Genomic DNA, 26,493 nt, shown 5'->3' with positions numbered 1-26,493 from the left:
CCGTTGACTTTTTTAAACATGTTTAACCGTTCGTCTTATTCAAAAAACTTTTATGAAATGTGTAAAACTATATGTATACATGAAAGTATATTTAACAATAAATCAAATGATATGAAAAGAATTAATAATTACTTAAATTTTTTGAATAAGACGAACGGTCAAACATTTTTAAAAAAGTCAACGGCGTCAAACATTTTGGGATGGAGGGAGTATATGCTTTTGGTTTTGGTTTCTTCTAACCTAATATATTATTTCTATGCATGGTTGTTGACTTGTCACAAATTTATCTCATAATAAATATATTTTACATGTACGGCACCTATCGACTGTGACATGGTAGTCACATTTTTGTGAGACTTAACTTTAAACTGCAGCACTGGCGTCCCATTAAACTTTTGCAAACATGTATGATACTGTAGCTGACAAAACCATCGGTAAAAATGCTAGACGTGGGCCCGTCCATGTCTACTTAAAAACCATCCATGTCTACTTAAAAACCATTGGCCCCTGCTATCTGTAGCCTGTAGGAGTCGTCCTGATCAGAATAAAAAAAGAATAAGTCCACTTTGACTCTCTTAAAAATAACTCGAATCTAATCCGTGATCCTCAACTGTAAAACCGGATAGGATGACTCCCCGAACTATTCAAACTAGTGCAATTTGACTCCCTCAGTGGTTCTGGATGGCGGTTTTGCTGACGTGGCGTTGACGTGGCGATGTTGACCTGATCTGTGTTGTTGATGTGGCACTTATATGGCACTAAAATAAAAAATTATATGGGCTCCATTCGTCATTCACATGAAAAAAAATGCGAGGCCCACATGTCATCCTCTATCTATCCTCCTTCCCCCCCTCTCTCTCTCTCCCTTCTCTGTATATTTCTCTTCCTCCAGATTCAGTGCGGAATCTGGAGCGGCGGCGGCGGCAGGGTGAGGGCCGGCACGAAGGAAGGAACTTGAGCGGGTCGAGCGGCGGCTTCGGCGGCGACGGCCTTAGCTCGCCGGAGAAGGCGGGGGCGTCCGGCCAGTGGCCTCCCCCACGATGGTGCCGCGCTAGGCTGGGGCGAACGAGAGGGCTAATGCAGAAGGCAAAGCCTGAGACGCCGCTGGCCCCAGCCGTGCCTCCCGCTCTGCGCCGGCAGGGGGTGCCGCCTCTGTTTCTTTCTACCCGGAGAACATGCATGTGCACAGCGTTGCCTAGCAGATGCAAGTGCAGTGCCGGTGTGGGGTAGCAAGGCGCAGCCGCCATGGAATCCAGTCGAATTTTGGCAGGACCAGCAGCTGCAGGACGAATCCGTCCTACCAGCGTGGTCTACCCGAGTCCTACAGATCTTGAGGTCGTGGACTGGTCTGATTTTATTCTTTGTGGTCACTGTTTGCAAGGTCTTGAGGTCGTAGACAATAGCTACTTCATCACCAAGGACAACGTCGGCATGCTGAAGCTCGCCAAGGAGGCTAACAGCATCTTGGTTCGTCGATCAGCGCATTGACTCATGTTACCAATTCGCCTATGAAAATTGTTAACATCTAACCGTGACATCCTGTGATTAATTGGTACAAGTAGTTTGACTGTCGTATCCCGCGCCGGAGACGGTGGGTTGCGCAGTGGCGCACTCAAACGGCCACACCACGGCGGCCATGTCCATGGGCGGGCTGATAAACAAGATGACCGGGCGCATCGGCGACTCGCCGTTGATCGGGTCGGGGGAAGGCAAGGCCATCATACGCTCCACGCTGGCGCGTGACATCGCCGCCGTGATGGAGTACAGGGGCGCCGGGCTGCAGGAGGCCATCGACTACTGCGTCAAGGAACGGCTGGACGAAGGGTTCATCGGGCTCATCGCGGTGTCCGGCACCGGCGAGGTGGCGCACGGGTTCAACTGCACCGGCATGTTCAGCGGGTGCGGCTGCAGGAGAAAAGAGAGAGAAGGGAGAGAGGGGGGAGGAAGAAGGGTTGGAGAGAGAAAGGATGACATGTGGGTCACACAATATATTTTGTGTGTAAATGACAGACAGGTCCCACAGAATATTTTTAATTGTAATGCCACATAAGCGCCACGTGGGATGAAGACCAGGTCAACACCGCCATGTCAGTGCCACGTCAGCAAAACCGCCATCCAAAACCGTTGAGGGAGTCAAATTGCACTAGTTTGAATAGTTTGGGGAGTCATCATATCCAGTTTTACGGTTGAGGGTCACGGATTAGATTCGGGTAACTTTTAAGGGAGTCAAAGTGGACTTTTTCCAATAAAAAACAAAGGGAGCCTTGTGCAGTTTGGACCGATATAAAGCAAAATCATTATGGAAAAAGTACAAATTAGCCCCTTGAACTATCGCAGTCGACCGAATTAACCCTCTAAACCCAAAAATCAGACATCACTCATCCTAAACTTTTAATACCGGACAAATTATCCCCTTGACCCAATTCAGGACGGTTTTGTCCTACGTGGTGTAAGCGTGGCACTCCAGTCATCATTTTTTTTTAATGGTGGGGCCTACCTGTCATATATACTCTCTCCCCTCCTCTTTCTCGCTGAGGAGGCGAGAACGCCCGAGAGAGGGGGGAAGAGGAGAAAGAGGAGGTGAGAGATTATATATGATAAGTAGGCCCACTATTGAAAAAAGAAAATGCTGACTGGAGTGCTGTGCATACGCCACGTAGGACAAAATCGTCCTGGATGTCGAGGGCGATAATTTGTCCAGTATTAAAAGTTTAGGATGAGCGATTCTGATTTTCGGGTTTAGGGGTAATTCGGTCTGGGTAATTAGTACTTTTCCAATCATTTATGATCCGTCTAAACCTGAGCACGAAACCGTGCCTGATTCCGTGGTTGCATGATGGAAACGTGTAACACCAAAGGTAGTAATCTCAGTGCCGATTGCGACCCAAAACGCCCGGCGCGTCGACGGCCGGACCGCGTCGATCGATGACGGTTACTGCACACGCACGCACGCAAGCATGCCCGATCCCTGGAACCCAACCGCGCGCACGCGCCGTGTTCCGCCGGCACGGCGACACGTACCACGGCTGGCCGTTCCCCTGTCTGTCAACCACCACCAGCCGATGGAGGCGACGGCGTACGTCACGCGCCGCGGAAGACGGACACGCGGTTGCGCTCGCGTAGTCACGCCTTCCGCGCGCGCGCGCCGCGCAGCCCGGCCGCCTCCTCCACCCACGCAAGCAAAAGTACTAATTACGGCCACGGCCTCCCTGCAGCGAGGGTGGTTTATACGCGATGCGACGTATCGCTGCCCAGACGGCAGCTGTGATAGGCGTCCCCGTTGGGCCGGCATGGGCAAGCTGATCGGTGGTGAGGGCGTGAGGCCGTGGCCTCTCGCACGACGACGGGGCACGTACGCGCGCAGGTACTAGTCAACGGGACCGATCTGGTAACAAGCCGGCCACCGATCGGGGCTCGGTTGTTGCTCACCTTTCCGCGCTACGGGAAATGCTCATAGCTAGAAAGAGTTATAGACCAGCCAAATTTGATTCTGCGTATTTCCATTTGAACGGTCTTTTTACTCCAACAGGTCATTTATATTACATCTTTCATATTATATATACATCGTTCAATATCTATTTAGTATTATAAGTTATTTTGATTTTTCCCTAATTATTTTTTAGCGAGTTTATAAACAAATTAGTAACATATATAATACCAAATTAGTTTCATTAATCTAACATTAAATATATATTTTAATAAATATATATATTAATAGTATATTTGTTTTGTGTTGAAAAAAAATGTCACTATATTATAAACTTAGTAAAACTTTAAAAAAAACTTGAAAAAAATCAAAGCAACTTATAATATGAAATAGGGGAAGTATTTTCTAACTTTCATAATGCCTATATTTTGAATGACTAAATTAAGAATAGATTTTTTTAAAACAACTATATTTGTACGGATATATATTTTAAGGATGGATAAGTTTTTTTATGACTCTTAATTATGTATGCAAATTAAGCAATCTAAATTATGTCTGCAATTGAGGTCACCGTAGCCAGCTTGAATCAAGGATCGAGGAGGGCGGGGCAGCAAGGACGCAGTTGTATTCGTCAGTGCTGTACTTGAAGCAAGGAGCGCGGGACAGAACCATAGTTGGCTACTGATATATGGGTCCTGTATTTTTTTTTTTTTCACTGACCGAACTACTACCTCCGTCCCAAAATAACTGCAGCCGTGGAAATACGTGTCCAACGTTTACCCGTCCGTCTTATTTGAAAAATTTATAATTTTTTTTAAAAAAATTAGCCACACATAAAGTACTATTCATATTTTATCATCTAATAATAATAAAAATAATAATTATAAAAAAATTTCAAATAAGACGAACGGTCAAACGTTGGAGATGAATAGTGCAAAACTGCACTTATTTTGGGACGGAGGGAGTACCACAGTAGATGCCATAGAGGAAAAAATAGTGGGTTTTGTAATGAGGGGGTAAGTTGAACGATTTTGATGGTTGAGGGGTGTTCGATTGTTGGTTTTGAAGTTAAATGGTGTATTTTTGACACGTAATAGCTGAGAGGTGTAAAATAGACTTATCTTTTTTTCGTAATCGCTACATTTTGAAAGACTAAATTTTAACAACTATGTTGGTAATGGATAGATTTTTTTAAACAACTATATTTGAACGGATATATTTTAGAATGGATATTATTTTAGTGGTTCTCAATTATGTATGCAATCTCAATTATGTATCCAGTCTCAATATGTATGTAAATCTCAATTAAGTAAGCAATCTAAATGAGGTATGCAATCGAGGTCACTGTGGGCACTTCAAATCAAGGAGTGCGAGGCAGCAAGGACATGGTGGTATTCATCGGTGCCATACTCGAAGCAGAGAGGCGCATGTCAGAACCGTAGTGGAATCCAGCCTCTCTCCTCTGGCCGTTGTTGCTGGTCGAACTTGAGTGGTTTACCTCGAATGGTAGTGTAGCTCTGGAGGACTCGGTGGCAGCGGTCCTCGGGGAGGATCTCGGCAACAACACTCCACATGGAGGACTCCGATGGTGGCGGTGATCCTGTTTCGCTATGCATCGCAGCTCGCGTGAAAGGGGAGAGATGAGATCGAGAGAGAAGAGAGAAAGAGGATGGATTAAAGAGATATTGTTAGCAACTTACAGATGGCCCCTGTAGTTTCTTTACACTTTTTTCGCCTACCGAATTGCCATATTGGAAGCAACATAGATGAAAACCACGAGGGGGTAAGCTGAACGGTTCTGATACTTAAGAGCTATGGACACTCGGTTTTGAAGTTGGAGGGTGTATTATAGATAAACATAATAGTTGAGGGGTGTAAAATAAATTTATTCTTTTTTATATCAAAATGACTATATGTTGATAGAAAACACGAGGCCTGGGAGATCTGCTTAACTCCAGTGCAGGTCCAAAGCTCGCCTTCGAATGTATGAGCGTGCCAGTTGATTTGATCCTGTAATCAACAAGAAATAGAGACAAAGAATTCGTGGTTAAATCTATAAATGATAGCCGATCGGCTAGGTGCCGATGACATATCATTTATCTTTGAGCCGATGTCATATATGAATCGATCGACGGTTATAAATAAATAGTAAGGAACTAAATCTATTCGATCGGCAGTAGATATTAACGATATATAGTTCTTATATTAATATATACTTAAATCAAATGATTGGGATAGATCGGTCACCATGCCGAGACAGTATAAATCACTTAGATTGAAATATATATTAATAACAGGATTATATATGTTTATAGCATAGCCGATCAGATAGATCTAGCATGTATCGGCTAATACTCCGATACTACTTTATATAAAGATATCAAAACAAATATAATATACCAAACAAAAGCTTAATATACTTAAATGCAATAAGATCTTGACATAAAGGGCGGATTTAACATGTCATTGAAACACATAGACCGGATATGGTTAAATCAGATAAGGTCGGCTGAAACTCCGATACTACCCTAATCGGCAACCAGAGAACAGGCTACAGATTGATATTCTAAGCACGACTTAATAGATCAAACTCAAATGATGCAGCATTAAGTATGAAAAGAAGAACAATATCTAGACAATCAAGCCGATGGGTGTTTCATAAAGTGGTAGATATCTTATATAATCTAAGACAACGTCGCTATTTAACCTAATCGGCTGTCTTCTATCAACATATGTTAGCCGATTGTAGGTTAGATGACGATGTTGCCAAAGATTATGTAAGATATATGATAACTTGATGAATTATATAGACAAGATTAGAGTGTCATAAAGATGGAAGCACTAATCCCGAGAACACAAGCCGTCATAACAAGTTTTACCTCTTGTTGAAGATCGAAACCGATGCAGCTCAACCCGAAAGCAAGAACTCGTCGAAATAAAACTAAAGCAAAAAGGTGACGATGCGCCGAGATTGTATTGAACATGTGTGTTAAAAATTACATAGGGCTCGGGGTCTATTTATACCCGAGAATTACAAGATATGTCCATACCGGACACGACCACTATCTCTAACAAACTCTAAGATACCATAAGTCTTTGCGGCAGACTTTTGCCCAAACATATCTCTAAGAAAGTTACATAAAACATCCTAATTAATAGATACAATTGCCTTCTCAGGACTCTATCCATGTGCGGTAATCATCTTGAAGCACCTCAATTCAACCCAATGTCATACACCAAATTATACTGTCAGAATCGGCTGCATCGGCTCACCTAGTCCGACTCTGACCCAGCCGATCCTAATTATAGCCGATCTGGACTTCAGCCGATTCTTGCTCTGTTCTCGGATCAATCTCCGCCTTCGACTCCACCTTAATCTAATCTCCTTTTCTGATGCTGATATTACCAAATTTGGTCGTTAACACTATAATTCAACGACTAAATTTTAACGGCTATACTTGTAACACACCTATATTTGAACGGAATATTTTGGAATGGATATTTTTTTAATGGCTCTCAATTATGTATGCAGTCTCAATTATATATGCAATCTTAATTATGTATCTAATCTCAATTATATATGCAATCTTAATTATGTAAGGAATCTAAATTATGTATACAATTTACAAACACAAGTAATCCAGCCCCACCTCAGCCACAGCCACCTAGGCATCTCCACCTCAACCGCAGACACCTAGGGCAAGGATGGCGCAACTGGGGTCCGTGTGGGCGGTGCATGGCCGGAGGTGCTGCAGGCAGAGTGGGTATGCCGCCGCCGACCACATCCACCACCCTACAATCCATCCCTACCTACAGATTTAGTATGCTCCTTCCTCTCCACCTTCACTCCTCTGTGGTTCCACTCGCCGGTGCCCCATTGTTGCCATTGCCGCCAAAAAAAAGTAGAGGGGGGGGAGGGGGGCTCAGCTGCACCGAGTAGTGATGACAACAACAATAGACAAGGCGTCGTTTGGTCAATCCGGATATGGGCATGAGCTCGGTGCAGAAAAAAAGGGTTGCAATATGGCGTGAGGAGAGAATTAGAAATGCTAAATTTGTCGCTTCTTTCTCCAGGATATAGCAGACGCACTAATTTGGAGGACCGGATGGTATATGTGCTCGAGCCGGTTTTTTCTCTCCCCCCCTACCCCCCTACACTATTTTGTTGATAGAGGACGTGATAGATGAGCTGCTGCTGGGAATGCTCTAAAGACACACGATAGCATCGATCTCAGTTGATCTGATAGCACAGAAACGACAACATATGTTACAGTACTACTGGATTATTTTTAGGCAGATGTCTATTTTATCCCAACTGCTCCAGTGCGCGGTGCGCCGTCTAAGTAAAATTAGACATCATTCCAAATGTCTCAACGATTGTGAATGCCTCAAATCAGCTATTTAAGCAGTGTTTTGCTCCAACGAACGCTATCGACGACAAATCACGCAGCAAAAACGTACGACGTGTAAGTGGATCGATCGAACGTCTGGTCGATCGTTAAAGTGGGCCGGATCTTTTCTTCTCCGATCGATCTCATGATCTTCCCTTTAGTAGCGCATGTACCTATTCTCGGCTTTATCTTTACGTGCCTATCGCTCAATGCGGTTCAGGAGGGGACAACAACGTATCGTCCTGGCTCCTGTGCACATCTTTTTTCTCCTGTTGATACAGCTTTAATCAATTTTGGTGTAAACTGGTACCCCTTGGTGGAATCCACGGCATGACGGGTCGATGCTTCTGCAGTTCTCTGTGCTGTGCGTTTCACATTATATGGTAATACGTCCAACGGAGAGAGACATGGAATTCTGCGTTATTTTAGGGTGTGCTTGGTTGGAGGGATATCCCTGGATGGGAGATGGCGATTTAGTTTTTGAGTGTGTTTGGTTGGTGGGTGAGGGTGGATAGGGCGGCCCGAAGAGGAAATATTCCACTAAGATGCTGGATGAGTGTATCCGGCTAAATTGGCCGGATGAGGATATCCACCTTTGCTAATCTTGACCATTAGTTCTTGATTAGCAATAATTAAAGTATATTTTTGTTAATTAGTAATTAACTTGTCAAAATTAGTGTTGATTAGATATAATTACTCTATTTTATTGTTAATTAGTACAAATTATAGCTATATTAATGATAATTAACATATTTTATTATTAATTAATATGTTATTGTTTTAATTCAATCCATTCTCATCCACCCAACCAAACAAGAAACTGAATGGTCATATTCACTTAACCAAACTAAAAAATTGGACCACCATATCCCTCAAAATATAGATGGCCATATCCTATCCAGCCTTGACCACGAACCAAACACACCCTTAAGATGGTTGGGAACTCCTTCTCCTTGCACGGAAAACGGAGCGGTCTATTAGCGCATGATTAATTAATTATTAGCTTTTTTTTTTGAAAAATGAATCAATATGATTTTTTTAAACAACTTTTGTATAGAATTTTTTTTAAAAAAAAGTACCGTTTAGCAGTTTGAAAAATGTGCAATGTGCATGTAGAATACGAGTACGAGGGAGATGGGTTGGGAACATTGAGAAAAAAACACAGCCTTGCCTGCAGGCTTCAGGTTGGGCGTTCCTTATTTCAGTGAGGAACAACTCTCATGAGGTGATGTATCCAATGTTTGTCATGTGCAGTGCGTGGTATATACTAGCATGATGAATCGCCCATTGACCTGGTCTTGGCACGACAAGCCGATGCTGCGACGAAAGTGGAAAGAATCATACATGTACAAACAGGACAATCACATGCATGTAAAAAAGAGAACAATTATACTTCCATCCATCGAGCTGGCTCTGGCTAAAGCTATAGTTAGCTCGCCAGTTTCGGCAGTGCGGGTAAGTGTTTTCATTGCTTAAAGGGTATTTTCTAATTTCTTGTGTACCATTTAAACAGTAAAATAAATTTTAAAAAAATAACAAGATACTTCCTCTATAAAAAAAAAACTTAACCTAGGACCCCTCCTAGTACAATGAATTTGAACTATATTTGAGATTTTTGGGACGGAGGGAGTACATTAATATGAGATATATCAATCCATAAACATGCAAGTTCAAATTCTAGATAGATTTTTTTTATTTGTATAAATCAAATTTGACATTGCATGTTTGAGAGATATATTTATATTATATATCGTTAATTTTTTTTTAATTTTTTTATAACTACTTAGATGATATAAAAAAAGAGATAAAAATCCATCTCCTAATATGTTCTCTTGATGTTGATGCACTGCTAAAAAAGACATGTACAGATCGGTACTATAGGTGTCGGAACAGGTAAAACCGGCACCTATAGTGTTTTCCCACCTACAAAGGGTAAAAATATAAAAAGCGACACCTTTAAGCGATTATAGGTGTTGGTTCTATAGAAAAACGACACCAATATTATAATTGTCGTTTTTTTTAAATCCGACACCTATAATTTATCATAGGTGCCGGTTAATTAAAAACCGACATATAATATATGATAGTGCCCCTAAAAACCAAGCCGAACCGACCGCTCGTTCTTATCCTCCCGAGCGCCCGAGTGGATCAGGAGAGGAGGACCGCGTCTCTCTCTCTCTCTCTCTCCTCGCGCATGCCTCTCTCTCTCGCGGCGCCCTCCCCTCCACCAGATCTGGCGGGAGGAGAGGCAGCCGTAGCGGCGTGTGACAGCTGTGGCAAGTGGTGGCGGAAGGGGAGGTGGCAGCAAGGGCGACACCCTCCCCTCCGCCAGATCCGGCGGGAAGGGAGGTGGCGGCGCCCTCCCCAACATCAGCTCAATATTGGTGTTTTTAGTGTTCTTAGTGTTCTTGGATGTTCTTAATTAGTCGGGGGTGAAGGGGAGCTTATCGATGGATCGGGTCGAGGTTTTGTTTTATTCATGGAACCTTAAAGGTGCCAGTTTCACTAGAACCGACACATATTTCCCCTCCACATCAGTGTCGTCTTTTAGGTGTCGATTGGAAAATCCGATATCTTTGTAGGGTTCTCAACCGGTATCAATTAAGGTTTTCGTGGTTGTGATGCTTTGTAGCTACCAAAGTTATGCTTTTGGCGAGTCTATTGAGCTATGATATAATATACCAATGGCGTACGATCAAATCATGTTATCATTAAGCTAGGTTCTTAATTACTTAAGGTCTGGCTTATACGGCTGCTTCGTATGTAGATTCCAAATGGAGACAGGGCTTTCATGCTGAATTAAGAAAGGTTTCTTAAGACTAACTATAGATTCTGTTGATTTAATTAATCTTGTCTATATATGCAGAAGATCTTTTCTTAGAACTTCCCCATAAAGCCATGACCTGTTCATACTTCATACACATCAACGCGCGCACTGTACCACACACGTGCCCACAACACAAGTGTTCCCACTACCACTAACATACACTCCACCCATCCCAGCTAAAGCCTTAAAAGCTTCATCGTCATCACATTCGTCCCAGTCTCGAAAAGACGCCTCCGGCCGAGCCCAGACTCCGCCGGAGACGGGGAGCCGGTGCACCTAACAAAAGATCGATCGGCGCGCGATACCCCTCCTGCTACACTGTGCTACTTCGTACGTTCGCGCAGTAACTGGTCCATGTCGATATCCCCTGTACGTGCTGTTAACGTTGATCGTTTGCCGCGAACACCCTGCCAGAATTTAGGATCTTGTCAAGCTCCGATCGAGCGGCCACCGTCGCGTCTTTGTTTGCTTTTAGCTACGTCTTTGTTTGTTTCTAGCTACGGAGAGTCTCGGAAAAGTGTCTTGAAGAAGATATTCTCTTGTTTCTTACCATGTCTAAAATATTTATATTTTTTATAAAAATAATAATTAACAATATAGATTATTTTAAAAATATCACTTCACAAATATGCAAATTCAAATTTAATTTCTACGAGTTATATTAAAATAAAAAATTTAAATTTAAATATGCGTTAACTATTTTTTTAATGAGTTCCTTTTGTTACCATTTGTACAGTTTGACCACTCATGTTTGTAAAGTGTTATATATCATATTAATTAATCTTATCAATTTTTTTAAAAAATACTAATTATTTAGATGGTCCAAGAGAAACGAGATGTGTCACATCTCTTAGGATGAAAATCCTTCTCCAAATGTATCTGAGAGTTTCAGTAGCCTCGCCGATCGACTTGCCACACCGCCGTACTACATGCTTTGTCGTCTGTTCGTGGCAGTATATATATTATCCCCTTGCTGTGTCCGTCGACATAAGTGGAGTGTACTAGGTAGACACACTAGCTAGCTAGAGTGATCCAGCTAGCATGGAGGCCTCAGCCATGGAGGAGGCCCTCTCGAAGAAGACGACGAGCAAGGGAGGCCTCAGGACCATACCATTCATCATCTGTAAGCGAAGCGAGCCTGCCTGCCTGCATGCATTCCATCCATCTTTCACCCTGATTTTGCCGGCATCATCTGCACGCCGGCTTTGCACGAGACATATGTACGAGGCTGGCTGGCCTGGATCGAGATGCAAGTTTGGTTTACTTTGTGTTGTTGGTGTCAGCGAACGAGGTGTTCGAGAAGGTGGCCACGTTCGGGCTGCACGCCAACATGATCCTCTACCTCACCGAGAGGTACCACATGACGGCGGCCACCGGCACCGTCGTGCTCTACTTCTGGAACGCGCTCTCCAACTTCCTCCCCATCTTCGGCGCCGTCCTCTCCGACTCCTGCCTCGGCCGCTTCCGCGTCATCGCCCTCGGCTCCGTCGTCAGCCTCGCCGTAAGCACAAACACCAACCAAACCATCCATCCATCCATCGGAGTTTCTTGCGCGATGACACGTTAGACGTGCGTGCGTGCAGGGGATGTGCCTGCTGTGGCTGACGGCGATACTGCCGGCGGACAGGAGGACGCCGGAGTGCGAGGCGAGGCGGGATGACTGTCAGCTGGTGCCGTGGCAGCTGCCGCTGCTGTTCGCGTCGTTCGTTCTCATGTCGGTTGGGTCGGGTGGCATCCGGCCGTGCGCGCTGGCGTTCGGGGCGGACCAGCTGGACCGGCGCGACAACAGCGCCCGGAACGTGCGTACGCTGCAGACCTTCTTCAACTGGTACTACACCGTGCTGGGCCTCTCCATCGTGCTCGCCTCCACCGTCATCGTGTACATCCAGCAGGCCAAGGGGTGGGTCATCGGCTTCGCCGTGCCCGTCGTGCTCATGCTCACCGCGCTCACGCTGCTCCTCCTCGGCTCGCCCTTCTACCTCAAGGCGGAGGCCGACAGGAGCGTGCTCGTCGGCCTCGTGCAGGTGCTCGTCGCCAGCTACAGGAAGAGGAGGGGTCCCTTGCCGCCGGAGACGGCCGACGCGTCGCGCTTCCACAACCGGGCCGGGTACAAGCCGAGGACTCCGTCGAACAGGTTGAGGTGGTTGAACCGTGCGTGCGCGCTGGGGGACAACCCGGACAAGGAGGTGAACCCCGACGACGGCTCGGCGCGCGACCCGTGGACGCTGTGCACGGTGCAGCAGGTGGAGGACGTCAAGGCCGCCGTCCGCGTGCTGCCGATATGGTCGACGGGGTTCATGCCCGGCGTGATCATCGGCCAGCAGATGTTCCCCGTGCTGCAGGCGAAGACGATGGAGCGGCGGGTGGGCGGGCTGGAGATCCCCGCGGCGTCGTTCGGCGTCTTCAGCATCCTCACGCTCACCGTCTGGGTGGCCGTCTACGACCGCGCGCTCGTCCGCCCGCTGTCGCGGCTCACCGGCCACGCGCGCGGCGTCACCCTGCGGCAGCGGATGGGCATCGGCCTGGCGCTCTTCGCCGTGGCCATGGCCGTGGCCGCGCGCACCGAGGCCGCCCGCCGCGCCGAGGCGCTGGCCGAGGGTCTCCGCGACTACGGCCCGCAGTCGGGCCGCGCCGTGCGCATGTCCGCCATGCGGCTGGTGCCGCAGCACTGCATCACGGGACTCGCCGAGGCGCTGAACCTGATCGGGCAGATCGAGTTCTACTACTCCGAGTTCCCCAAGACCATGTCCAGCATCGGCGTCTCGCTGCTGGCGCTCGGCATGGGGTTCGGCAGCGTGGCCGGGAGCGCCATCGTCGGGGCCATCAACGCCGGCACCAGGAGCGGCGGCGGCCGCGACAGCTGGCTCTCCAGCAACCTCAACAGGGGGCACTACGACTACTACTACCTCGTCCTCGCCGCGCTGTGCGTTGCCAACCTCGCCTACTTCGTGTGGTGCGGATGGGCGTACGGCGAGGAGGGCCAGAACCGGGTGACCGCGGAGGAGGAAGCGGTGGAAGACACCAAGACCAAGGAAGAACAGCAGCAGAAACTGTAAAACCTTTTTAGTGAGGCAGGCTGCTGCTGTGTTCTGCTTCAGCTTTCTACTTCTCTAGTTCTCTCTTGTGAAAATTGTAGTAATATTTACATGTATATGTTGGTGCAAAAATGGATGGTTCGACCTCGAATCCTATCAGCCCTCCGGATCCAAAGATCCTACAGGGCACAGGCTGCTACCTGCAACGTTAAAATGCTAGTAGTAGCAGCAGTTTTTTTTTTTCTGTTACTTGGATGGGTTGCATATAAGTAGTGATAAAAACGGTGACAGAAATTTTCTACCGACCGAACATCGTTTTGGTAAAAGTAGTATGGTTCGATTCTACTGTAGTAAATATAAAATTTGACTTTTCTAATTTCTTTTAACCCTTGTTCGGTTAATCCTCATGAGGGAGGCAATGGAGGGTATTTATTCCACACCTATTTGTGGTGTGGAATTATTCCCCCTTAATCCCCTCCAAACCGAACAAGACCTTAATGTGATATTACAATGGTGGCAAGTATAGCTAATGTTTTTCACTTGTAAAGTTTACTCCTCCTCTATTCAATGAAATTGGCAGCTTGCCGATTCGTTCAAAAAAAAAAGTATAGCTAATTCTCGACTGACCGATAATCGTTTACATAGAGATACTTCCATTTTCGATCCTCCGTAGAGACCTACTCGTCAGCAGTCGTCAGCATTCGCCAGCATCAAACGGACATGATAAGATGATCACCGCTTCTCTTGCAGCCTTCAGCATTAATGCTGCTTGAGTGCTTGTTGCTGGCGCCAAAATGCTGATGAACCAACAGACAAGATAGCTCCCGCTAAAACCAGTTACGCACTGCAATCAATATGCAGTTTTGCTCGACGTAGCGCATGGATCATTCAGTGGTTGAATACGATGTAGACAAAATTCAACGAGGCCTCCTTGTTTCCCAATTCTCATCATGGTCTTCATCAGTCCAACTGTTGCTGACCATCATAGGCATTAAACACTTAAATGCTGGCGTTACATTTTGTTTGCTTGCCACTATTTCTGCCGATTTCCCGATAAGAAAGCCATAACCTTGGAGACTTCGGATATAAATCTCTTCTCCCTCAGGTGCTATAGCAAATTGTTGCTTCTCTGTGTGCTCCGGGTAAACTAAGGTAACTGCTCGATTCCCTATCCTTTTCCTTAGCTTATCTTCTCTTCTCTTCCTCTTAGCGCTATCTTGTGTCACGCCAACTGCAATAGTAGTATAGTACTCCACCATTTGCATCGGTAGATGATTTTATAGCTTGTTCTTAATTTCAAGAATACGTTTTCCTTGATCTCTATGGGAAAACCATGTGTTGAGCTCGGTGGTTGGGGTCACGAGTTTGATCACTATCTCCTACCTTGGATCAAAGAGGTGCAGTGGTTTCTCTGTTGCAAGATCCTTTATGCAATTTTCCTGGAAAAAAACAGGTCCCAGAAAGAGTGCCCTTTTTCTTTGCTGTTCCTCAAAGTTACATTTTCCTGCTAGGCAACAGACATAACTTGTACATTATAGCCTCTAAGGTAAACATTAACGGAAACAAACACATAAGAAATACTGTTCACTGATAGATGCATCTGTATAAAGCGTTGCCCATGGTTAATCACCTCCACCCACTTACCAGCTACTGCCCTTTTAGCTTTGCAGAAGATGGAAGCTCAAGAAGGTGATGTGAAAAGCTGTGAGGCCTCCAAAGTGAAATGGAAAGGTGGATTTGTAGCCCTACCGTTCATCATAGGTATGTTACCATTTTTTTTCGTCTTTTATGTTTTACTTCAAGGGTATCGTTGGATGGCAGAATTTTCAAAGGAATTTTGGAGGATTCTGATACTAAGATTTTTTTTTCCTGCAATAGTTGTTTGGAACATACAAACGAAGCAATTATATTCTGATGAATTGGTTTCATATGCCCTAAATTTAAAAGCAAATATTGTACAGTTTTCCCCCTTCTACAATACAAATACACCCCGTGGGGTTTCAAAAAAAATAAATTTAAAAGCAAATAAATATGAGCTCAAACACCCATGTTTTTACTTTCTAAAGTTCAGTGCATTCTATCTTCCTCTCTTTTGACTCTCTATTGAAAAAACAAATATACTTTCTTATGGATTCATTATCATTTGCTTGTTGGCTTATCTAGTGTAGCCAAAATTTGAATTTTCAAACTTAAGTTCAAAATTGATTTGGGGGCTTTTTCGTCATAGACTATTTTCTAGCCAAGGCTTTTAGACTGCTAATAATAGAGATATAAAAGTTTTAATTATAAATTATTTTTTGTTTTTGTTTATTTTTCTATAACATATCAATCGTAGCTCAACCGATCAGGGCCAGCCAAATGACTCCCATATTCATGTGTCCTGAAATCTTGTGGGATAAGGTAGCATGTCCAAAATTATTCATGGGTTTTCCCTTTTCTTGCGGTTTTAGAACCGTGCATTCCAGTGAGGCCCTTATCTTTCTTGTTATAGTTAGATCACCTCAAATTGCACGCTTGAAGCTGTTAGATTTAGTACCTTCATTTTATACATTCGTTAATTTACTAGTGACTTCAAATGGTTTACGCAATTACGCGCTTTATTTTCCAGTAATTAATGTACTCGATTATGTATTTCCTATCTTTGAATGTATTGAGCACTGCATAGCTTGCCATGTCCTCCTACAAGGAACAAAACTGAACCAAGCGCCTTGGACACACCGAGCATTTCCAAATGGACCACAGGTAGAACTGTCTTGATTATCGGTGTGGCAGTGGCAGTTCAGTGGCACTGCGGTAGAATGACAAACCTAGAACGATCGCTGGCGATAAAGCTGTCACTTTGAGGGCAAATCAAGGGAAAATGGTAATGTTCAGTTGGGAATTCTAGAAAGCAAAGCCACCGATGGAGTACTAGAGAGATTTTTTGGACTGGCAGGGAAAAAACGGCCATCTTAAATTGTGCGCTGCCGAAGATTGCAGGAGAGATACATATGTGAACTCATCTGCATTTCAGAAATAGCTAAAGCATATCATCTTAGTTATTTTCAGCATAAGTGCTCCAACTTAGTCAAGTAACAGGTAAACTGAAGATTACAGTGACGCATATTCACATGCTGTGTTCCGGAAGAGGCGTTTCCCTCCCTACTAGGATTCCTACTTGCTACTGCTTTGCCTAGATTAAGAGCTAGTAGTAGTTGTCCACCTTATGACCTAACTACCGTCTACCGGTTGATATAATTTAACGAGGTTATGCGCCGTGGTACAAGATCCTGCCACTCTTTGCTAAATCCTGTAGGCGTAGCAATTAGCATTTCATTTCTACTGCGCCATGGAGCACTCTCTTGTTGCTGAGGCTGAAGCACAAGTGTTCTTCAAGGCCAAGGCCAAGGGTGGTTTCAGAGCCCTCCCTTTTATCATCTGTAAGTTCGAACTGAAATTCATACAAATGGATTTCAGAAACCACTGATCAGAGTATTTATGCAAATGGATTTATGAAATCCTTCGTTTCTTTCTTGTTTTCTTTGAGATGACATGAGTCAAGTTCTAGAATCTAGATGCATATGATTGGCCTATGATATTCATATGTGAACTTTTTCAGGATAGTGATGTCCATCAATGGTGACTGTGCCCTTCAATTGAGTAAATTCAATCTGACGGAGTTTCTTGTTTCCTTTGCATCTCCTTAGCAAACGAGATACTGGAGAAGGTTGCTGGATTCGGGCTCAACATCAACTTCATCACGTACCTCAACATGCAGTACCACCTGAGCCATGCCAACGCCGGAAGCCTCCTCTTCGTGTGGGGCGCAGTATCAAACTTCGCGCCCATCCCCGGCGCCGTCATTGCCGACATGTACCTCGGCCGCTTCATCGTCGTCGCGATCGGCTCCATCGCCTGCTTCGTTGTGAGTGCAAAAAGAAGATGAGATTTCCATTGACACCGGAGGAGATCGAACACCGAGCTGATGTGCTTTGCTTTGCTTGTTTCAGGGGATGGTTTTCCTGTGGCTGAGCGCCATGATACCCGGAGCGAGGCCGCCACCGTGCGACATGAGTGCCTCGCCGGAGCTGTGCGCGCCGCCGGAGGCGAGGCACATGGCCTGGCTGCTGGCCGGCTTCGTGTTCCTGTCCGTCGGCGCCGGCGGCGTCCGGCCGTGCTCGATGGCGTTCGGGGCCGACCAGTTCTCCAGGCACCCCAAGGAGAGGAGGTCCAGGATCCTGCAGGTGTACTTCAACGCCTACTACGGCTCCATCGGCGTGGCGTTCATGGTCGCCGTCACGGTGGTCGTGTACGTGCAGGACAACCTCGGGTGGAAGGTGGGGCTCGCCGTGCCGACGTGCCTCATGCTGCTCTCCGCTGCGAGCTTCCTCCTCGGCTCCGGCCTATACATCAAGGACAGGGGCTCCAAGCGGATGTTCGCCGGGATAGGCGCCGCCGTCGCCGCGGCGGTCAGGAACCGTAGGGCGTGGCTGCCGGCGAAGACCGAGGACGGCGTGTACCATCACCTCAAGGACTGCAAGCTCACCGTTCCGACGGACAGGCTGAGGTAAGCGACGATCGATCAGCAATGCAGCTTGACAATGGTGCGAATTGCTGTTCAAAGATGCATGATTCGAAGTTCATGTGGTGTGATCGATCTGTTCAGGTTCTTGAACAAGGCGTGCATGATCAGCAACACGAAGGAGGACAAGTCTGGTAGTGGCGGCGCGGACGGCATCAGCGACAGAGGGCGGCTGTGCACGGTGGACCAGGTGGAGCAGCTCAAGTCGGCGATCCGCGTGATGCCGATCTGGTCGTCCACCATCTTCCTCGCGCAGGCCATGAACCAGTACTTCGCGGTGCCGCAGGCCGACGCGATGGACCGGCGCGTCGGCGCCGGCGGGTTCCGCGTGCCCAGTGGCACGTTCGCCGTGTTCAACATGCTCACCATGTCGCTCTGGTCGGGCTGCTACGACCGGTGGACCGCGCCGGCGCTGCGGCGGCTGACGGGCAACCCGCGGGGGCTGACCATGAAGCAGCGGATCGGCGGGGGCCTGGTGTTCGGCACCGCGGCGATGGCCGCGGCCGCCGTGGTGGAGGCCGCGCGGCGCAGGCAGGCGCTGGGCGGCGGCGGCATGTCGGCGTTCTGGCTCGTGCCGCAGTACGCGCTGGCGGGGCTCGCCGAGGCGTTCGGCGTGATCGGGGTGATCGAGTTCTTCTACACCGAGCTGCCCAAGAGCATGGCCAGCTTCAGCATGGCTCTGCTCTACATGGCCCTGGGGGCGGGGAGCCTGGTGGGGAGCTTGATCATCAAGTTGGTCCACGAGGTGAGCGGGCGGAGAGGGAGGACGAGCTGGCTGGCGGAGGACTTGAACGCCGGCCGCTACGACTACTACTACTGGCTTCTCGCCGGCCTTGGCGCCGTCAACTTCGTCTACTTCCTCTGGTGCGGCTGGGCGTACGGCGAGGAGGGGCAGAACGTGGAGTGGGAAGACGAAGGTGAGGGAGAGACGACTATAGCTTAGTAGTTTTGTGCTGAAGCATGCATGTGGATTGCTGGGAACTTGTGACAATGTGGAACCTTTCCTATGGTTATGCTAATATGAAGCCTATGGTTTGGTTGCCCCATGAAAATAGCAGTTTGCAGGGTTGATTCTCTGGACCATACGCAATATCGTCACGTTGATCATCTTTGTCCATTGCAGTGGCATTGGCCAAGGAAAAATATCGGCAACTCAGTTGGCCATTTATTAGAAAACACTATATCTATGAATCTCTTATTTGGAAAATAAAAAACCAAATCTATGAATATATCTCTAGTGTTTTGCTAGAAGTGACTTCCTTTTGGTTTTGGTTATTCAGCAAAATTATCAATGCGAAAAATATTTATTAGCTAACCATTACAATGTCTGCCTTCCTGGAACCACAGCTAAGCTCCTAATAATTTCTTCAGCTCCTTCTTGTTGACCTGATAAAAGCAATAGGTAAGTAACAAACTCAACACAACTGCAAAGAAGAAAAAATTTTCAGCCCGCACCTTTCCCATGGCATTCCGAGGAAGCGAATCCCATAAGTACAACCTCGTAGGAATCTATCATGCATAGAAAAAGAATTAACTCCAGCGGGGAAAAAGATTTCAGTTCGGGATCAGATAAAAGCTAAGCTGTACGTGTTAATATAAGCAAAGGATATGTAAACTTAACCAGAAGTGGTTGAGAAAAACATGAGTCAGGAACCATCCCTTGCGCACGCAAAATATGAATTGAGAACTTCATAGTACTTCCAAGGTAATATGTGTAACTTTTGTGGATGGAGGGAGTATCACGCAACAGTCAAAAGAGAACACTAAAAAAGGCAACCTCACAAATAAGGCCATACTGTAAAGTTGCTAGGGAAAGGGGGAAAACATGTAGAAAATCAAACCTTGTATGGAGCAAGCTTATCTTTTGACCAACTTGTCAGTGCTTCCAAGGTCAGTGCTGGTTTCGAGTCCAGTTCAGCTCTTTTCTTTGAGTCCTCCTTAGGCACAATTATTGCACAGATAATCTCTCCATAAGCTTCGTCAGGTAAGCCGAGAACAGCACATTCCAGGACAATTTCATGCTAAACAAGAAATCAAACCAGAGTAAACAAGATGAGTAACCTTCAACTAAACCATTGGGCTGTCTTCAATTAGATAGGTTTACAAAGTGACTATTGGAAACTATTCAAGTAAAATGGAGATTTTAAGTTTTTACCTTTATTATTGTCTACCTTTATTCTTACCACAAGGAAAGTACTACGTATCAGCAAGTTCTTTCAAGGCAGTACGTTTGCTAATAATGTCTAGTGTGGGGATATTTACCTGTAACAGCACTGACTCAATTTCTAATGCAGACAGCTTATAACCACCAACTTTCATGATGTCAGCATTTGTGCCTACACAGGATAATACAAATGAGACAGATAACCCAAAACGATTACAAATAGACAGTAGCACCACAACTTAAACAAAAAAACACAACTAGTGGAAAACGATGAAGTGGTCCTTACGCCCTAAAATTATGAAATATCCTTCATCGTCTACAGTTACTGTATCACCAGTCTTGAAGAACCCACCATCAATAAATGATTCTGCAGTAACCTGCAATACAAATTAACTGTGCTGAACAACGAAACAAAGACATTTGATTCTCAACATGCACCCTTCATTTGGTTCCTTAGTGGTTAGCAAATTCTGCTAAGTTTGTATGGTGCAGCTTAGAAGTCATGTCAATCACAACACCCACAAAAGGAATGCACCACACTGGTTTCTTATTAAGACACAAATAACAGGCAAGAGCATACCAACAAGTATAGTCCATATTAACAAAGAACAGGCTACAGAGTTGGGTGAAAAAAATATGAAGCAACACTACCCTTTAATTAGCAATCTACAACGAATGGGTTTTAGTAAAATAAGGATGCAACTCATGGAGATTATTTACAAATAAATAATGTACGCAATCAAAATGAAATGTATAAGTTTATTTCTTGTGCATCATTCACAATAGATAAAGGTTGACTGTTGGGAGAATTAGCAAATGATTGTTTTAATTGACGAGGAAAATACTTTATCAATCATAGACTTCATATTTTTGTTTATGAAAACACAACCATACCTCTGGTTTTCTCCAATATTCCTTAAAAAGGGATGGACTTCTAATACAAAGCTCGCCAACTTCAGATGTAGTTTCAGCCCCATCCTCCATAATAATCTTGGCCTGGGAAAGAATGGTTCTGTAAGTGCCATGAGGCAATACAGAATAAATTAGTTTGATGTTATCCTAACTTCCATGGAATCGTTTAGCATACCTCAACACACGGAAGCGGTTTGCCAACTGTACCTTCTTTACGTGCACCATGCAATGGGTTAGACAGTGCCATGACAAACTACAACCAATAAGACTGTCAAAACATGAAAAAATGATATCATATTTATGAAATGTAAGTCCATAGAAAAGGAAGAGTTCGTGTTTTTAACCTCAGTCATGCCGTATCGTTCCAAAAGACGGTGACCTGTCACTTCCTCCCACCGTTTCATAAGTGGGGAAGGAAGGGCCGATGATCCACACATCTGCACCAGTTCATATAATGTTAATAACAAAAATTTAGATAATAATTACATCAGTCCACATTATGATAGTGCTTAATAAAGCCTACAAGCCAAAGAATACTATACATCATTACCTAGAGCTCGAAAAGTTGAATACAAACAAAGTCATTTGGCTTCAGTGCCCAGCAGAATCAAATAAAACACCTAAAATAAATATAGATGCATATTGCAAGCTCACAAAGGCATCATGCAAGAAACTTCATCTGCTTTTCAAGTTATCGTGGTGTTAGAAACCTAAAGTCAGTGAGACCACAGTTATCGGATATATTGAGTCCTGAGGTGCTTAATTAAGTACTTTAGTGCTTGATCGAGCAAGCATGGCCAATGAACCAGTTGGACTTTGCAAGTTGAATAGCAGGATTGAAGGGTTCATGACCCTTGATCTATCTATCGTACTACCATATAACATACATATATTTGCACATTTTCAACAGATAGTAATCAGATTTTGTCCATAGTAACTATCTACTAGTCTTTTCAGGAACATAGTACGGACTGAAACACATGAGTTGTAATTTTGCCTGACGCGTGAAGTTTAGTCTAACCAAGGTCCAAGAATCAATACAATTACTTGCAAGATATATATACAACTGACCATTAGCCTCAATTGCTTTGCAGCAAAGGAAGATGCAGACTGTTGTTCAGGATCCATACCATCATACCCTTGCAATAGCCGTGTGTACATTGTTGGAACCTGGTAGTCCAAAAGTATCGAATAACCATAATGCCTCGAGCAATTTAAGGACAGGTAATAGTTTAGCATAAATCTAAAAAACCAAAAATATATGGCATAGAACCGTACTCCAGTAAATACTGTAATTGCTTCATCATTTTTACTGCCATTGTTGGGATATGACTCACGCCACCTCTGCCATATTCCCCTCACACTAAATTTCGGCATGAACTCAACCTGCAACCTCAGAGAATATATATTAGCATGGAAGAAATTTTGACACAAGATGCATTGTATGTGACTCCTAAAACAAAATTAAAGGCTTAAAGTAACACATCATACGACCAGAAAGGAAACCCAAGTGCTACAAAAGACTGGTTCATTTAAACAAAATCACAACATCAATCGATCAAGTGAAGCACTATGCACATGCTGAATAAAGCATTTGAGATATTAGTAAAAGTAAGGTCAATTACCACTGATCCAGAATAGAGGGGTGCAAATAGAGCATTGAACAGGCCATGAACATGTAAATTTGAAGTTAAGGACCTTAATAAATCTCGCAAAAGAAGGCATGGTTCCTCCAAAAACAATTATAGGGAAATCTAATGCAATCCATTACTATAAAACATTGTGCTAAGTACTTAAAATAGCATTTAGCATTAGCTTTTTGTGGATATGGTGCAGTGGGAGACAGTGCAGAAATTGATCTTCACTTCGATATCCCCATGCCTCTGACAGAATTTGAACCTGCCAAACCACATGAACCACAAATACCTTTAGATCAGTCAAAAGTAGATAAGCAGTATCGTGAAAGGTGGTAAAATATAGAAATAACATCAGTAAAGTGAAAATTGCTAACTTCATTCAGACTGTCCCAAGAGGCATAATCTATTAAAAGTTAGAAAAAAATGCACCTGAGAGACTATCCCCTTATGAGTGTGGACCACTCCTTTTGGTTTACCAGTTGTCCCACTTGTGTAAAGGATGAGAGCAGGATCATCTCCTGTAGTATCAAACCCCAGCATGGTTAGGCAGCTTTGGAATTAATATTGATTATTGAGAAAATCAATGATTGAAAATGACACAAAATACAGTATAGAAAAGTAGCAGCAGAAATCAATAGGTATGACTGCCACGAAAAACAGAATCACTCACCTCTGATTTCCTTTGAACTGTCAATCTCAGCTATTAAGCTAGAAATAGACGAAGTCACTTCAGTACTTGATGGTTCTTGGCAATCTATATTTACTGGTATACTTGTCACAGATGGAAGAAGAGAACAGTGAGCAGAACATTTGGTAGAGATATTCTCCATGATGTCTTGATGCTCCTTGGTGCTTAAAATCAGCGAAATGTCCTATAGGTTTCAGCAGTTAGAATAAAAGGGACATATTTCAAAATTTATAGTAAATTGCAAATGTATGCCCTTGTACAAAAAAATGTTGACTTTGTATTTGTGTAAGAAGGTGTCTAGACTGTCCCCCAGTGGCCCATTGAAGAAATGCTGCTTGCTGCGTGGCCCTTTTTAAACATCTATTTCTAATTTTGGCTCAGTTTACAATATTAAGATGAAAAGAAGTGCATAGCAAGAGAAGTAAACTCGTGATGTGTTTTCCTGGTGTTGCCCCTCCTCTTTTTTTCTTACCTTGCTGCTTTCTCATTGAAACTGGCGTTTTTTTTGGGAGAGAGAGAGAGAGAGAGAGAGAGAGAGAGAGAGAGGTGTGTAGTATGATAGTAGAATGGCATCTTTCTTGTGTAAGTACATCTATTGCAAAAATAAATCACTGCAACAAGTTTTAGAACAAACCGAGTCATTCATGACATGAAGGAGTTCAGCTTCAGGATAGCTAAGTGCTAGAGGCACTGCAACTCCACCAGAAAGCCAGGTTCCAAATATCCCGGCAACAAATTCAGGAGAAGGTTTAGCCACTATGCCAATACGAGCTCCACCAAGGAATCCAGTTCCATTTATTCCTTTGACAGATGAACCTGTACTTCCATTCTGTGTCATCTACAAGAAAAACAGCAGAAGAGGTGATCAGGCATCATCAACAGCCATTGATCAGGTTAAGATAAGATCGTGATAAACATATTATAATCACATAACAGGAAATCTCAAGTGAACGAAGATAAAACAACATACAGAGAAGGAGAGCGGTGGTACATTTTTATTGCGCAGAATATTGTAGACATCCAGTGCAGATGCAATGAGCTGGACAAGGTTATAACTCTTTTGGTCAGATCTGATGGCTGCATGGACACCTTGTGTCGAACCATGCTTAAGGACTTCCTGAACAACCTCCATGAACGTACTAGTAGTATTTTGTGTGGTGTTGTAAGCTAGTAAAACACAAGATGAAAGTTTCAATATCAGAAAATATAAATGCACTAGAATTTACAGTAAAATAGTAATTGCTAATTAATTCATATGGTTCACCGTTCTGGCCTTGCATACCCAATCGGCAGTAGCTCCTCGCGGAACAGACCGAATCAATATAGACCACTAGGTAATCCATAACACCTCTATGAGGCACAACCTTACCGGTGAACTCAATTAAGCACAAACCAGGAAGGAGTGGTTATGAATCGTGACGTATCAATGTCGATGTGATTATCAATGACTAGTTGGAAGTGGCTCGGCTGTTCAACAATAACAATTCACTAATCAGTAACCACCGACCAACCCATGCGTGCTGTACCTACTAGGAATATTGGATATAGAGCTAACTGCATTCTGCGTACGTAGCATCGTAGGACCCAACAGACAGGTTTAGAAGCAAATTCGGACCACTCCTCCATGATAACGCAGATTGTACCACTGATCATCATCGCAGCAGACTCATCAGGTAGCCCTTTAGAAACCCACTAGGACCACTCTTCCATCTCCATGAGGAGAGGACGCAACTTATTCACTGATCAACTCGAGCTCGACCACTTGCACACCGAATCCCTCATCAAAACAACGAAAACGAAGCATGACGGGGCACACCCCGAGAGAACCCGCGGCTGGATACTGCTACTAGGCGAGACACCCCGCCACTGAAGCAAAACAGCGAACACCTCCCGATCGTGAACCCAGAGCACGGAGGAGAAACAGAGTCCCCCCTGAACGAAAACAAAACGCGGGTGCGGCAAAACGACGAACACCTGGCGCGGCAGAAAAAAGAGGAGAGGAAACGGGGAGACTGACCTGGCGAGGAGGAGCGGGAGGAGGAGGAGGAGGAGGAGGAGGCGAAGTGGCGTCGGAGGCGAGAGAGGAGGGAATAAGAGGAGCAGGGGAGGAGGAGCAGGTGGTAGGGGGAGGAGGAGGCGTGGGCCGCGGGGCAATTGAATGGCGTCATCAAGCGCGCCACCGCCCCGCGCACCCACGCCTGTGCGCGCATTTACGGGCAGGCTGTGCCGGGTAGGTGAACTCCCCTGGCCGCGGCACTGTTCCGTGCTCGTACTCGTACCACAGCAGCGGACTGGCGGTAGGTTGCTCGCTCGCTGGTGGCCGCGGGCCGGTGGCGCCCCGCGTGTTCGCGCGAAGGGGGAAAGAGGAAGAGCCGGACGGACGGGGGCACGGGGCCGTCAGTTTGCTCGGTTTTTTCGGTTTTTCCTTTCCTTTCTTTTATTTTTTCCTTCTCCGGCTGTACTGGTTTGGTCGTCGACGGCGTACGTTGGTACGGCTTGTCAATCGACTGCTATCGGCGCCACAGCGTCGTGGTTGTTGTCTGACATTGCAACAACTCAATTTGCTATAGGTGTGGCATGGTAAATAAAGGGGTTGTTTGGTTCTTAACTAACATTGTCACAATGTTAGACAAGTGTGGCTTGCCACACTTTTTGTGTCCTATAAATTGTAAGCCACACTTGTGACAAAGTTAGGCAAAAAAAATTAAGTCTATGACATGCGTAGTAAGATGATAAGAAAGTGTGGCTTGCCATAACTATGGCAATGAACCAAACACAAGACTAAAGATGTGTGGCAGCCTAAAGTGTGGTGTGGCAAGTTGAAGTATTGAACCAAACAGCCCTAAAGTGT

The 26,493-nt window shown here is 45.1% G+C and overlaps 3 protein-coding genes and 1 pseudogene across 8 annotated transcripts; 3 read left to right on the top strand and 1 right to left on the bottom strand.

Moving 5' to 3' along the window:
* The first annotated feature begins 1,245 nt into the window (after positions 1-1,245).
* Positions 1,246-2,453, top strand: LOC107281093 (probable isoaspartyl peptidase/L-asparaginase 2; annotated as a pseudogene).
* A 9,157-nt stretch (positions 2,454-11,610) lies between these two features.
* LOC4327022 (protein NRT1/ PTR FAMILY 1.2) lies at positions 11,611-13,981 on the top strand. The gene is made up of 3 exons (XM_015780574.3): positions 11,611-11,768; positions 11,929-12,146; positions 12,229-13,981. Exons 1-3 carry the CDS (start codon positions 11,687-11,689, stop codon positions 13,699-13,701), a joined length of 1,773 nt encoding a protein of 590 aa, XP_015636060.1. The 5' UTR covers positions 11,611-11,686; the 3' UTR covers positions 13,702-13,981.
* Positions 13,982-14,794: 813 nt separating this feature from the next.
* On the top strand, positions 14,795-19,293 carry LOC4327021 (protein NRT1/ PTR FAMILY 1.2). 3 transcript variants are annotated; one of them, XM_015766279.3, is made up of 5 exons: positions 14,795-14,832; positions 15,343-15,441; positions 17,367-17,584; positions 17,670-18,226; positions 18,326-19,293. In XM_015766279.3, the coding sequence occupies exons 2-5, from the start codon at positions 15,354-15,356 to the stop codon at positions 19,182-19,184; spliced, it is 1,722 nt and encodes a 573-aa protein (XP_015621765.1). In that variant the 5' UTR covers positions 14,795-14,832; positions 15,343-15,353; the 3' UTR covers positions 19,185-19,293. The 3 variants fall into 3 exon arrangements, with proteins under 3 accessions (XP_015621765.1, XP_015621763.1, XP_015621762.1); XM_015766277.3 differs by lacking the exon at positions 14,795-14,832 and having other exon boundaries at positions 15,279-15,441; XM_015766276.3 differs by lacking the exons at positions 14,795-14,832; positions 15,343-15,441 and adding an exon at positions 16,676-17,099.
* Positions 19,294-19,384: 91 nt separating this feature from the next.
* On the bottom strand, positions 19,385-26,050 carry LOC4327020 (probable CoA ligase CCL8). 4 transcript variants are annotated; one of them, XM_066304187.1, is made up of 17 exons: positions 25,660-26,050; positions 24,613-24,809; positions 24,277-24,480; positions 23,625-23,826; positions 23,384-23,472; positions 23,148-23,216; positions 22,943-22,996; positions 22,596-22,703; positions 22,389-22,487; positions 21,662-21,754; positions 21,493-21,570; positions 21,300-21,401; positions 20,692-20,782; positions 20,504-20,577; positions 20,083-20,262; positions 19,697-19,750; positions 19,385-19,627 (listed from the first exon to the last, which is right to left on the bottom strand). In XM_066304187.1, exons 1-17 carry the CDS (start codon positions 25,850-25,852, stop codon positions 19,589-19,591), a joined length of 1,926 nt encoding a protein of 641 aa, XP_066160284.1. In that variant the 5' UTR covers positions 25,853-26,050; the 3' UTR covers positions 19,385-19,588. The 4 variants fall into 4 exon arrangements, with proteins under 4 accessions (XP_066160284.1, XP_015621757.1, XP_066160291.1 ...); XM_015766271.2 differs by having other exon boundaries at positions 22,943-22,995; positions 23,147-23,216; positions 24,634-24,809; XM_066304194.1 differs by lacking the exons at positions 19,385-19,627; positions 19,697-19,750 and adding an exon at positions 19,853-20,004.
* Between the last annotated feature and the right edge of the window lie 443 nt (positions 26,051-26,493).

This window comes from Oryza sativa, chromosome 1 (assembly GCF_034140825.1).
Source record: "Oryza sativa Japonica Group chromosome 1, ASM3414082v1".
NCBI classification, from domain to species: Eukaryota; Viridiplantae; Streptophyta; class Magnoliopsida; order Poales; family Poaceae; genus Oryza; species Oryza sativa.
Note: the sequence above shows the minus strand (reverse complement) of the source record. Positions and strands in the feature narration are given on the sequence as shown.